General features: G+C 67.7%; 1 protein-coding gene across 1 annotated transcript in view; it reads right to left on the reverse strand.

Annotated features, from left to right (window-relative positions):
• LOC122551053 (E3 ubiquitin-protein ligase RNF149-like) overlaps window positions 1-12,039 on the reverse strand; it is a 73,202-nt gene extending 61,163 nt beyond the window's left edge. Inside the window, exon 1 of the mRNA XM_087988111.1 lies at window positions 11,533-12,039. Within this exon, the coding sequence (XP_087844237.1) occupies window positions 11,533-11,690 (158 nt within the window). The 5' untranslated portion in view covers window positions 11,691-12,039. The remainder of the gene's footprint in view (window positions 1-11,532) is intronic.
• Between the last annotated feature and the right edge of the window lie 1,173 nt (window positions 12,040-13,212).

Raw genomic sequence — 13,212 nt, forward strand, 5'->3', positions numbered from 1 at the left:
TGACCCCCTCCGTCCCTCCACCCCCCCTGTACCTGAGCCCCCCGTCCCTCCACCCCACCAAGTACCTGACCCTCCCCCCGTCCCCCCTGTACCTGACCCCCCGTCCCTCCAGCCCCCCGTACCTGACCCCCCTCCCTTCTCCCCCCACGAACCTGATGCCTCTCCCATCTCCTCCCCCTTACCTGACCCCCCTCTTCTCCACCCATGTACCTGACCCCCCTCCCTTCTCCCCCCTCAGTACCTGACCCCCCCTCCTCCCCCCAGTACCTGACCTCCCCTCCCTCCACCCCCCCAGTACCTGACCCCCCCGTCCCTCCACCCCCCAGTACCTGAACTCCCCGTCCCTCCACCCCCCTGTACCTGACCCCACATCCCTCCACCCCCCTGTACCTGACCCCACATCCCTCCACCCCCCTGTACCTGACCCCACATCCCTCCACCCTCCCTGTACCTGACCCCCCCGTCCCTCCACTCTCCCTGTACCTGACCCCCCCCGTCCCTCCACCCCCCCTGTACCTGACCCCGCCGTCCCTCCACCCCCCCTGTACCTGACACCCCGGCACTCCACCCCCCCGTACCTGACCCCCCGTCCCTCCACGCCCCCTGTACCTGACCCCCACGATCCTCCACCCCCCCCAAGTACCTGACCCCCCCCCCCCTCCATCCCCCCTGTACCTGACCCCCCCGTCCCTCCAGCCCCCCGTACCTGACCCCCCCGTCCCTCCACCCCCCCTGTACCTGACCCCCCGTCCCTCCACCCCCCCCAAGTACCTGACCACCCCCCATCCCCCCTGTACCTGACCCCTCGTCCCTCCAGCCCCCCGTACCTGACCCCCCGTCCCTCCACCACCCCCGTACCTGACCCCCCTCCCTTCTCCCCCCCGAACCTGATGCCTCTCCCTTCTCCCCCCCTTACCTGACCCCACTCTTCTCCCCCCCCTGTACCTGACCCCCCTCCCTTCTCCCCCCAGTGTACCTGACCCCACCAGTACCTGACCCCCCCTCCTCCCCCCAGTACCTGACCTGCCCTCCCTCCACCCCCCCCAGTACCTGAACCCCCCGTCCCTCCACCCCCCAGTACCTGAACTCCCCGTCCCTCCACCCCCCATGTACCTGACCCCCCCGTCCCTCCACCCTCCCTGTACCTGACCCCCCCGTCCCTCCACCCTCCCTGTACCTGACCCCCCCGTCCCTCCACCCTCCCTGTACCTGACCCACCCGTCCCTCCACCCCCCCTGTACCTGACACCCCCGTCCCTCCAACCCCCCTGTACCTAACCCCCCCCGTCCCTCCACCCCCCCTGTACCTAACCCCCCCGTCCCTCCACCCCCCCTGTACCTGACCCCCCCGTCCCTCCAACCCCCCTGTACCTGACCCCCCGTCCCTCCACCCCCCTGTACCTGACCCCCCGTCCCTCCACCCACCCTGTACCTGAGCCCCCTCGTCCCTCCAACCCCCCTGTACCTGACACCCCCGTCCCTCCAACCCCCCTGTACCTGACACCCCCGTCCCTCCACCCCCCTGTACCTGACACCCCTGTCCCTTCACCCCCCTGTACCTGACCCCCCGTCCCTCCACCACCCCCGTACCTGACCCCCCTCCCTTCTCCCCCCCCGAACCTGATGCCTCTCCCTTCTCCCCCCCTTACCTGACCCCCCTCTTCTCCCCCCCTGTACCTGACCCCCCTCCCTTCTCCCCCCAGTGTACCTGACCCCCCCAGTACCTGACCCCCTCTATTCCCCCCAGTACCTGACCTCCCCTCCCTCCACGCCCCCAGTACCTGACCCCCCCGTCCCTCCACCCCCCAGTACCTGAACTCCCCGTCCCTCCACCCCCCATGTACCTGACCCCCCCCCGTCCCTCCACCCTCCCTGTACCTGACCCCCCCGTCCCTCCACCCCCCCTGTACCTGAGCCCCCCCGTCCCTCCACCCCCCCCTGTACCTGAGCCCCCTCGTCCCTCCACCCCCCCTGTACCTGAGCCCCCTCGTCCCTCCACCCCCCCTGTACCTGAGCCCCCTCGTCCCTCCACCCCCCCTGTACCTGAGCCCCCCGTCCCTCCACCCCCCCCTGTACCTGAGCCCCCCCGTCCCTCCACCCCCCCTGTACCTGAGCCCCCCGTCCCTCCACCCCACCAAGTACCTGACCCTCCCCCCGTCCCCCCTGTACCTGACCCCCCGTCCCTCCAGCCCCCCGTACCTGACCCCCCTCCCTTCTCCCCCCACGAACCTGATGCCTCTCCCATCTCCTCCCCCTTACCTGACCCCCCTCTTCTCCACCCATGTACCTGACCCCCCTCCCTTCTCCCCCCTCAGTACCTGACCCCCCCTCCTCCCCCCAGTACCTGACCTCCCCTCCCTCCACCCCCCCAGTACCTGACCCCCCCGTCCCTCCACCCCCCAGTACCTGAACTCCCCGTCCCTCCACCCCCCTGTACCTGACCCCACATCCCTCCACCCCCCTGTACCTGACCCCACATCCCTCCACCCCCCTGTACCTGACCCCACATCCCTCCACCCTCCCTGTACCTGACCCCCCCGTCCCTCCACTCTCCCTGTACCTGACCCCCCCCGTCCCTCCACTCTCCCTGTACCTGACCCCGCCGTCCCTCCATCCCCCCTGTACCTGACACCCCGGCACTCCACCCCCCCGTACCTGACCCCCCGTCCCTCCACGCCCCCTGTACCTGACCCCCACGATCCTCCACCCCCCCCAAGTACCTGACCCCCCCCCTCCATCCCCCCTGTACCTGACCCCCCCCGTCCCTCCAGCCCCCCGTACCTGACCCCCCCGTCCCTCCACCCCCCCTGTACCTGACCCCCCGTCCCTCCACCCCCCCCAAGTACCTGACCACCCCCCATCCCCCCTGTACCTGACCCCTCGTCCCTCCAGCCCCCCGTACCTGACCCCCCGTCCCTCCACCACCCCCGTACCTGACCCCCCTCCCTTCTCCCCCCCCGAACCTGATGCCTCTCCCTTCTCCCCCCCTTACCTGACCCCACTCTTCTCCCCCCCCCTGTACCTGACCCCCCTCCCTTCTCCCCCCAGTGTACCTGACCCCACCAGTACCTGACCCCCCCTCCTCCCCCCAGTACCTGACCTGCCCTCCCTCCACCCCCCCCAGTACCTGAACCCCCCGTCCCTCCACCCCCCAGTACCTGAACTCCCCGTCCCTCCACCCCCCATGTACCTGACCCCCCCGTCCCTCCACCCTCCCTGTACCTGACCCCCCCGTCCCTCCACCCTCCCTGTACCTGACCCCCCCGTCCCTCCACCCTCCCTGTACCTGACCCACCCGTCCCTCCACCCCCCCTGTACCTGACACCCCCGTCCCTCCAACCCCCCTGTACCTAACCCCCCCCGTCCCTCCACCCCCCCTGTACCTAACCCCCCCGTCCCTCCAACCCCCCTGTACCTAACCCCCCCCGTCCCTCCACCCCCCCGTACCTAACCCCCCCGTCCCTCCACCCCCCCTGTACCTGACCCCCCCGTCCCTCCAACCCCCCTGTACCTGACCCCCCGTCCCTCCACCCCCCTGTACCTGACCCCCCGTCCCTCCACCCCCCCTGTACCTGAGCCCCCTCGTCCCTCCACCCCCCCTGTACCTGACACCCCCGTCCCTCCAACCCCCCTGTACCTGACACCCCCGTCCCTCCACCCCCCTGTACCTGACACCCCTGTCCCTTCACCCCCCTGTACCTGACCCCCCGTCCCTCCACCACCCCCGTACCTGACCCCCCTCCCTTCTCCCCCCCCGAACCTGATGCCTCTCCCTTCTCCCCCCCTTACCTGACCCCCCTCTTCTCCCCCCCTGTACCTGACCCCCCTCCCTTCTCCCCCCAGTGTACCTGACCCCCCCAGTACCTGACCCCCTCTATTCCCCCCAGTACCTGACCTCCCCTCCCTCCACCCCCCCAGTACCTGACCCCCCCGTCCCTCCACCCCCCAGTACCTGAACTCCCCGTCCCTCCACCCCCCATGTACCTGACCCCCCCCCGTCCCTCCACCCTCCCTGTACCTGACCCCCCCGTCCCTCCACCCCCCCTGTACCTGAGCCCCCCCGTCCCTCCACCCCCCCCTGTACCTGAGCCCCCTCGTCCCTCCACCCCCCCTGTACCTGAGCCCCCTCGTCCCTCCACCCCCCCTGTACCTGAGCCCCCCGTCCCTCCACCCCCCCTGTACCTGAGCCCCCCCGTCCCTCCACCCCCCCTGTACCTGAGCCCCCCCGTCCCTCCACCCCCCCTGTACCTGAGCCCCCCCGTCCCTCCACCCCCCCTGTACCTGAGCCCCCCTGTCCCTCCACCCCCCCTGTACCTGAGCCCCCCCGTCCCTCCACCCCCCCTGTACCTGAGACCCCTGTACCTGAGCCCCCCCGTCCCTCCACCCCCCCTGTACCTGAGACCCCTGTACCTGAGCTCCCCCGTCCCTCCACCCCCCCTGTACCTGAGCCCCCCTGTACCTGAGCCCCCCCCGTCCCTTCACCCCCCCCTGTACCTGAGCCCCCTCTGTACCTGACACCCCCTGTCCCTCCACCCCCCCCAGTACCTGACACCACCCGTCCCTCCACCCCCACCAGTACCTGAATCCCCCTCTCTCCACCCCCCAGTACCTGACCCCCGCTCCCTTCTCCCCCCAGTACCTGACCCCCACTCCCTTCTCCCCCCAGTACCTGACCCCCACTCCCTTCTCCCCCCAGTACCTGACCCCCCCTCCCTTCTCCCCCCAGTACCTGACCCCCCCTCCCTTCTCCCCCCAGTACCTGACCCCCCCTCCCTTCTCCCCCCAGTACCTGACCCCCCTCTCCCTTCTCCCCCCCACTACCTGACCCCCCCTCCCTTCTCCCCCCCCAGTACCTGACCCCCCCTCCCTTCTCCCCCCCCAGTACCTGACCCCCCCTCCCTTCTCCCCCCCCAGTACCTGACCCCCCTCCCTTCTCCCCCCCAGTACCTGACCCCCCCTCCCTTCTCCCCCCCAGTACCTGACCCCCCCTCCCTTCTCCCTCCCAGTACCTGACCCCTCCTCCCTTCTCCCCCCCAGTACCTGACCCCCCCTCCCTTCTCCCCCCCAGTACCTGACCCCCCCTCCCTTCTCCCCCCCAGTACCTGACCCCCCCTCCCTTCTCCCCCCCAGTACCTGACCCCCCTCCCTTCTCCCTCCACAGTACCTGACCCCCCACTCCCTTCTCCCCCCCACAGTCCCTGACCCCCCAGTACCTGACCCCCCCTCCTCCCCCCAGTACCTGACCGCCCTCCCTCCTCCCCCCCAGTACCTGACCCGCCCCTCCCTCCTCCCCTCCAGTACCTGACCCGCACCTCCCTCCACCCCTCTGTACCTGACCCCCTGTACCTGACCCCCCTGTACCTGACCCCCCCGTCCCTGACTCCCCCCCTGTACCTGACCCCCCCCTTGTACCTGACCCCCCCCTTGTACCTGACCCCCCCCGTCCCTCCACCCCCCTTGTACCTGACCCCCCCCGTCCCTCCACCCCCCTTGTACCTGACCCCCCCCTCCCTCCACCCTTGTACCTGACCCCCCCGTCCCTCCACCCCCCCTTGTACATGACCCCCCCCGTCCCTCCACCCCCCCTTGTACCTGACCCCCCCGTCCCTCCACCCCCCCTGTACCTGACCCCCCCCCCGTCCCTCCACCCCCCCTGTACCTGAGCCCCCCCGTCCCTCCACCCCCCCCTGTACCTGAGCACCCTCGTCCCTCCACCCCCCCTGTACCTGAGCCCCCTCGTCCCTCCACCCCCCCTGTACCTGAGCCCCCCCGTCCCTCCACCCCCCCTGTACCTGAGCACCCCCGTCCCTCCACCCCCCCTGTACCTGAGCCCCCCTGTACCTGAGACCCCTGTACCTGAGCCCCCCCGTCCCTCCACACCCCCTGTACCTGAGACCCCTGTACCTGAGCCCCCCCGTCCCTCCACCCCCCCTGTACCTGAGCCCCCCCCCGTCCCTTCACCCCCCCTGTACCTGAGCCCCCTCTGTACCTGACACCCCCTGTCCCTCCACCCCCCCCAGTACCTGACACCCCCCGTCCCTCCACCCCCCCCAGTACCTGACACCCCCCGTCCCTCCACCCCCCCCAGTACCTGAATCCCCCTCTCTCCACCCCCCAGTACCTGACCCCCGCTCCCTTCTCCCCCAGTACCTGACCCCCGCTCCCTTCTCCCCCCAGTACCTGACCCCCGCTCCCTTCTCCCCCCAGTACCTGACCCCCCCTCCCTTCTCTCCCCAGTACCTGACCCCCCCCTCCCTTCTCCCCCCAGTACCTGACCCCCCCTCCTCCCCCCAGTACCTGACCTCCCCTCCCGCCACCCCCGCAGCACCTGACCCCCAGTACCTGACCCCCCCATCCCTCCACCCCCCAGTACCTGACCCCCCGTCCCTCCACCCCCCCTGTACCTGACCCCCCGTCCCTCCACCCCCCCTGTACCTGACCCCCCCGTCCCTCCACCCCCCCTGTACCTGAGCCGCCCTGTACCTGAGCCCCCCCGTCCCTCCACCCCCCCTGTACCTGAGCCGCCCTGTACCTGAGCCCCCTGTACCTGAGCCCCCCCGTCCCTCCACCCCCCCGTACCTGACCCCCCCTCCCTTCTCCCCCCCACTACCTGACCCCCCCTCCCTTCTCCCCCCCACTACCTGACCCCCCCTCCCTTCTCCCCCCCACTACCTGACCCCCCCTCCCTTCTCCCCCCCACTACCTGACCCCCCCTCCCTTCTCCCCCCCACTACCTGACCCCCCCTCCCTTCTCCCCCCCACTACCTGACCCCCCCTCCCTTCTCCCCCCCACTACCTGACCCCCCCTCCCTTCTCCCCCCCACTACCTGACCCCCCCTCCCTTCTCCCCCCCACTACCTGACCCCCCCTCCCTTCTCCCCCCCACTACCTGACCCCCCCTCCCTTCTCCCCCCCACTACCTGACCCCCCCTCCCTTCTCCCCCCCACTACCTGACCCCCCCTCCCTTCTCCCCCCCCACTACCTGACCCCCCCTCCCTTCTCCCCCCCACTACCTGACCCCCCCTCCCTTCTCCCCCCCACTACCTGACCCCCCCTCCCTTCTCCCCCCCACTACCTGACCCCCCCTCCCTTCTCCCCCCCACTACCTGACCCCCCCTCCCTTCTCCCCCCCACTACCTGACCCCCCCTCCCTTCTCCCCCCCACTACCTGACCCCCCCTCCCTTCTCCCCCCCACTACCTGACCCCCCCCTCCCTTCTCCCCCCCACTACCTGACCCCCCCCTCCCTTCTCCCCCCCACTACCTGACCCCCCCCTCCCTTCTCCCCCCCAGTACCTGACCCCCCCCTCCCTTCTCCCCCCCAGTACCTGACCCCCCCCTCCCTTCTCCCCCCCAGTACCTGACCCCCCCCTCCCTTCTCCCCCCCAGTACCTGACCCCCCCCTCCCTTCTCCCCCCCAGTACCTGACCCCCCCCTCCCTTCTCCCCCCCAGTACCTGACCCCCCCCTCCCTTCTCCCCCCCAGTACCTGACCCCCCCCTCCCTTCTCCCCCCCAGTACCTGACCCCCCCCTCCCTTCTCCCCCCCAGTACCTGACCCCCCCCACCCTTCTCCCCCCCAGTACCTGACCCCCCCCTCCCTTCTCCCCCCCCAGTACCTGACCCCCCCCAGTACCTGACCCCCCCCTCCCTTCTCCCCCCCCAGTACCTGACCCCCCCCAGTACCTGACCCCCCCCACCCTTCTCCCCCCCAGTACCTGACCCCCCCCTCCCTTCTCCCCCCCCAGTACCTGACCCCCCCCAGTACCTGACCCCCCCCACCCTTCTCCCCCCCAGTACCTGACCCCCCCCTCCCTTCTCCCCCCCCAGTACCTGACCCCCCCCAGTACCTGACCCCCCCCTCCCTTCTCCCCCCCAGTACCTGACCCCCCCCCTTCTCCCCCCACAGTACCTGACCCCCCCCTTCTCCCCCCACAGTACCTGACCCCCCCCTTCTCCCCCCACAGTACCTGACCCCCCCTCCCTTCTCCCCCCACAGTACCTGTCCCCCCCCTCCCTTCTCCCCCCACCTCCCTTCTCCCCCCACAGTACCTGACCCCCCCCTCCCTTCTCCCCCCCCAGTACCTGACCCCCCCCTTCTCCCCCCACAGTACCTGACCCCCCCCTTCTCCCCCCACAGTACCTGACCCCCCCCCTTCTCCCCCCACAGTACCTGACCCCCCCCCTTCTCCCCCCACAGTACCTGACCCCCCCCTCCCTTCTCCCCCCACAGTACCTGACCCCCCCCTCCCTTCTCCCCCCACAGTACCTGACCCCCCCTCCCTTCTCCCCCCACAGTACCTGACCCCCCCTCCCTTCTCCCCCCACAGTACCTGACCCCCCCCTCCCTTCTCCCCCCCCAGTACCTGACCCCCCCCTCCCTTCTCCCCCCCAGTACCTGACCCCCCCCCTTCTCCCCCCACAGTACCTGACCCCCCCCTTCTCCCCCCACAGTACCTGACCCCCCCCCTTCTCCCCCCACAGTACCTGACCCCCCCCTCCCTTCTCCCCCCACAGTACCTGACCCCCCCCTCCCTTCTCCCCCCACAGTACCTGACCCCCCCCTCCCTTCTCCCCCCCCAGTACCTGACCCCCCCCAGTACCTGACCCCCCCTCCCTTCTCCCCCCACAGTACCTGACCCCCCCTCCCTTCTCCCCCCACAGTACCTGACCCCCCCCTCCCTTCTCCCCCCCCAGTACCTGACCCCCCCCAGTACCTGACCCCCCCCTCCCTTCTCCCCCCCCAGTACCTGACCCCCCCAGTACCTGACCCCCCACTCCCTCCTCCCCCCACAGTACCTGACCCCCCAGTACCTGACCCCCCAGTACCTGACCCCCCACTCACTTCTCCCCCCACAGTACCTGACCCCCCCTCCCTTCTCCCCCCACAGTACCTGACCCCCCCTCCCTTCTCCCCCCAGTACCTGACCCCCCACTCCCTTCTCCCCCCACAGTACCTGACCCCCCCAGTACCTGACCCCCCACTCCCTCCTCCCCCCACAGTACCTGACCCCCCAGTACCTGACCCCCCAGTACCTGACCCCCCAGTCACTTCTCCCCCCACAGTACCTGACCCCCCACTCCCTTCTCCCCCCACAGTACCTGACCCCCCACTCCCTTCTAACCCCACAGTACCTGACCCCCCACTCCCTTCTAACCCCACAGTACCTGACCCCCCACTCCCTTCTAACCCCACAGTACCTGACCCCCCACTCCCTTCTCCCCCCACAGTACCTGACCCCCCACTCCCTTCTCCCCCCACAGTACCTGACCCCCCACTCCCTTCTCCCCCCACAGTACCTGACCCCCCACTCCCTTCTCCCCCACAGTACCTGACCCCCCACTCCCTTCTCCCCCCACAGTACCTGACCCCCCACTCCCTTCTCCCCCCACAGTACCTGACCCCCCACTCCCTTCTCCCCCCACAGTACATGACCCCCCACTCCCTTCTCCCCCCACAGTACATGACCCCCCACTCCCTTCTCCCCCCACAGTACCTGACCCCCCACTCCCTTCTAACCCCACAGTACCTGACCCCCCACTCCCTTCTCCCCCCACAGTACATGACCCCCCACTCCCTTCTCCCCCCACAGTACATGACCCCCCACTCCCTTCTCCCCCCACAGTACATGACCCCCCAGTACCTGACCACCCTCCCTCCTCCCCCCCAGTACCTGACACCCCCTCCCGTCCCTCCGCCCCCCCGTACCTGACCCCCCCTCCCGTCCCTCCGCCCCCCCTGTACCCGACGCCCCCGTCCCTCCACCCCCTCCCTTCTCCCCCCCAGTACCTGACCCCCCTCCCTTCTCCCCCCCAGTACCTGACCCCCCTCCCTTCTCCCCCCCAGTACCTGACCCCCCTCCCTTCTCCCCCCCAGTACCTGACTCCCCCTTCCTCCTCCTCCCCCAGTACCTGACTCCCCCTTCCTCCTCCTCCCCCCCCCCCCCCCCCCGAGTACCTGACTCCCCTTCCTCCTTCCCCCAGTACCTGACACCCCCTCCCTTCTCCCCCCCAGTACCTGACCCCCCTTCCTCCTCCTCCACAGTACCTGACCCCCCCTTCCTCCTTCCCCCAATACCTGACACCCCCTCCCTTCTCCCCCCCAGTACCTGACCCCCCTTCCTCCTCCTCCCCAGTACCTGACCCCCCCTTCCTCCTCCTCCCCAGTACCTGACCCCCCCCTTCCTCCTCCTCCCTCAGTACCTGACCCCCCCCTTCCTCCTCCTCCCTCAGTACCTGACCCCCCCTTCCTCCTCCCTCAGTACCTGACCCCCCCTTCCTCCTCCCTCAGTACCTGACCCCCCCTTCCTCCCCCCCCCCCAAGTACCTGACCCCCCCTTCCTCCCCCCCCCCCCAAGTACCTGACCCCCCCTTCCTCCTCCCCCCCCCCCAAGTTCCTGACCCCCCCCCCCCCCCAAGTTCCTGACCCCCCCTTCCTCCTCCCCCCCCCCCCAAGTTCCTGACCCCCCCTTCCTCCTTCCTCCAGTACCTGACCCCACCTCCCTTCTCCCCCGAGTACCTGACCCCCCCCTTCCTCCACCCCCGAGTACCTGACCCCCCACCTCCCCAGTACATGACCCCCCCAGTACCTGACACCCCTCCTCCCCAGTACATGACCCCCCCCCAGTACCTGACCCCCCTCCTCTCCAGTACATGACCCCCCCCCCAGTACCTGACCCCCCTCCTCTCCAGTACATGACCCCCCCCCAGTACCTGACCCCCCTCCTCTCCAGTACATGACCCCCCCCCCAGTACCTGACCCCCCTCCTCTCCAGTACATGACCCCCCCCCAGTACCTGACCCCCCTCCTCTCCAGTACATGACCCCCCCCCAGTACCTGACCCCCCTCCTCTCCAGTACATGACCCCCCCCCAGTACCTGACCCCCCTCCTCTCCAGTACATGACCCCCCCCCCAGTACCTGACCCCCCTCCTCTCCAGTACATGACCCCCCCCCAGTACCTGACCCCCCTCCTCTCCAGTACATGACCCCCCCCCAGTACCTGACCCCCCTCCTCTCCAGTACATGACCCCCCTCCTCTCCAGTACATGACCCCCCCCAGTACCTGACCCCCCTCCTCTCCAGTACATGACCCCCCCCAGTACCTGACCCCCCTCCTCTCCAGTACATGACCCCCCCCAGTACCTGACCCCCCTCCTCTCCAGTACATGACCCCCCCAGTACCTGACCCCCCTCCTCTCCAGTACATGACCCCCCCCAGTACCTGACCCCCCTCCTCTCCAGTACATGACCCCCCCCAGTACCTGACCCCCCTCCTCTCCAGTACATGACCCCCCCCCAGTACGTGACTCCCCTCCTCCTCTCCAGTACATGACCCCCCCAGTACCTGACTCCCCTCCTCCTCCCCTGTACATGACCCCTCCCCAGTACCTGACCCCCCCCCCCCCCAGTACCTGCCCCCCCTCCTCCCCAGTACCTGACCCCCCCCCCCCCCCCAGTACCTGCCCCCCCTCCTCCCCAGTACCTGACCCCCCCCCCCCCCCCCCAGTACCTGCCCCCCCTCCTCCCCAGTACCTGCCGCTCTCGCTGCTCCCGGACACGGTCATGTTGCTGATGGGGTCCAGGTAGGCGGTGCTGACGAACGCCGTGTACCACTCGGCGCTGCGGGCCGACACCGGCAGCAGGAAGATCAGGAGCGGCGGTAAACACAGGCCCGGAGCCCACAGCCTCATCGTCCCCGCGATCACTGCCCCCTGCCCAACGGGGACTAGCTGCTCCACTTCCCGGGCGACTGTGCGAGGCCCCGGAACTCTGGTCCCGGCCCGAGCAGTCACTCTCACTCGGGTGTGTGTGTGTGTGTACCGGGGAGGCTCTGACACACCGTCTCGGTCTCCGTCTCGGTCCCAGATTCCGGCAGCGACAGTCCGCTCTTCAAACCGTGTCCTCGGGCAAGGCTGCTCCTGGCTCAGTGTCAATCTGTTTAAACAGGGACAGCACCAGCCCACATGCTCAGGCCGTCAGTGCCTCCCCGGACTGCACCCACTCTCCTACTCCCCTCTCCCCTTTACACACTCACTCCGTCTCTCTCTCCTTTACACACACACTCCGTCCCCCTCTTTCTCCTTTATACACTCACTCCGTCCCCCTCTCTCTCTCTCTCTCTCCTTTACACACTCATTCCATCCCCCTTTACACACTCATTCCATCCCCCTCTCTCCCCCTTTACACACCCACTCCGTCCCCTCTCTCTCCTTTGTACACTCACTCCGTCCTCTCTCTCCTTTACACACTCACTCCGTCCCCTCGCTCTCTCCTTTACACACTCACTCCGTCCTCTCTCTCTCCTTTACACACTCACTCCGTCCTCTCTCTCCTTTACACACTCACTCCGTCCCCCTCTCTCTTCTTTACACTCACTCCGTCCCCTCGCTCTCTCTCTCTCTCTCTCTGTCTGTCTGTCTATCTTTCCTTTACTCACTCCATCTCTCGACACTGCCCTGTTGTTCTGACCTGTCTTTAAAGAGCCTGACGTCAATGGGAGTCTGCAGCTCCCTGTGAGCTGCCACTACCTGGTTGCGACAGCATCTGCTCTCTTCCCTCTCACCGAAATTTAAAGAGAAACCAAACCCTCCGGAGAGCCCAGGAACTGCACCTCTGTCTTTTTCTCGATTACGCTCCTCAAATATGATTCATCGGTTCAAAATGCTGTGGGTTTTGACTCTGTTCATTGAAATGGTGCTGTCATCAGGGGGAAAAAATAAGCTACAGACTTTTCGGGGAGAGAAGAGTAAAGTCAGAAGTATATGTAATTTTTGTTACAATCCAGCCATTACGGGATGTGATTTGATTGAGTTGATAGAGCTGAGAGGCAGGCCTTTCGGCCCGCCATGTTTATGCCAACCCACAAACACCAAATCGCACCAATCCCATTTGCCTGCACTTGGTGCATGGCATACTTTGCCCTGGCATTTTATATGCTCATCCAGATGTTTAATTTACTTTATTTCACATTTATGCAAATCTTTAATCCAAAATACATTTTTGTAAAGTATATTTCTTTACAAAAATGATACCTTTGGAATTGTTATGTGCAATTTAACTGATAAAGCATGCCAGACTGATATTGGTTGATTTACCCACTTTGAGGGATGAATCCCAGCTCCATTTACTAGTTTCTGCCACGACTGCGCAGGAGAGGACATCGTGGCGGTAGGAGAACATTTGAATCATCGGCTCCATGGTGAATTTAGGTCA

The sequence above is a fragment of the Chiloscyllium plagiosum genome, unplaced genomic scaffold (genome assembly GCF_037043375.1).
Source record: "Chiloscyllium plagiosum isolate Xiang-an unplaced genomic scaffold, Cpla_swu_hap1 HiC_scaffold_6, whole genome shotgun sequence".
NCBI lineage: Eukaryota > Metazoa > Chordata > Chondrichthyes > Orectolobiformes > Hemiscylliidae > Chiloscyllium > Chiloscyllium plagiosum.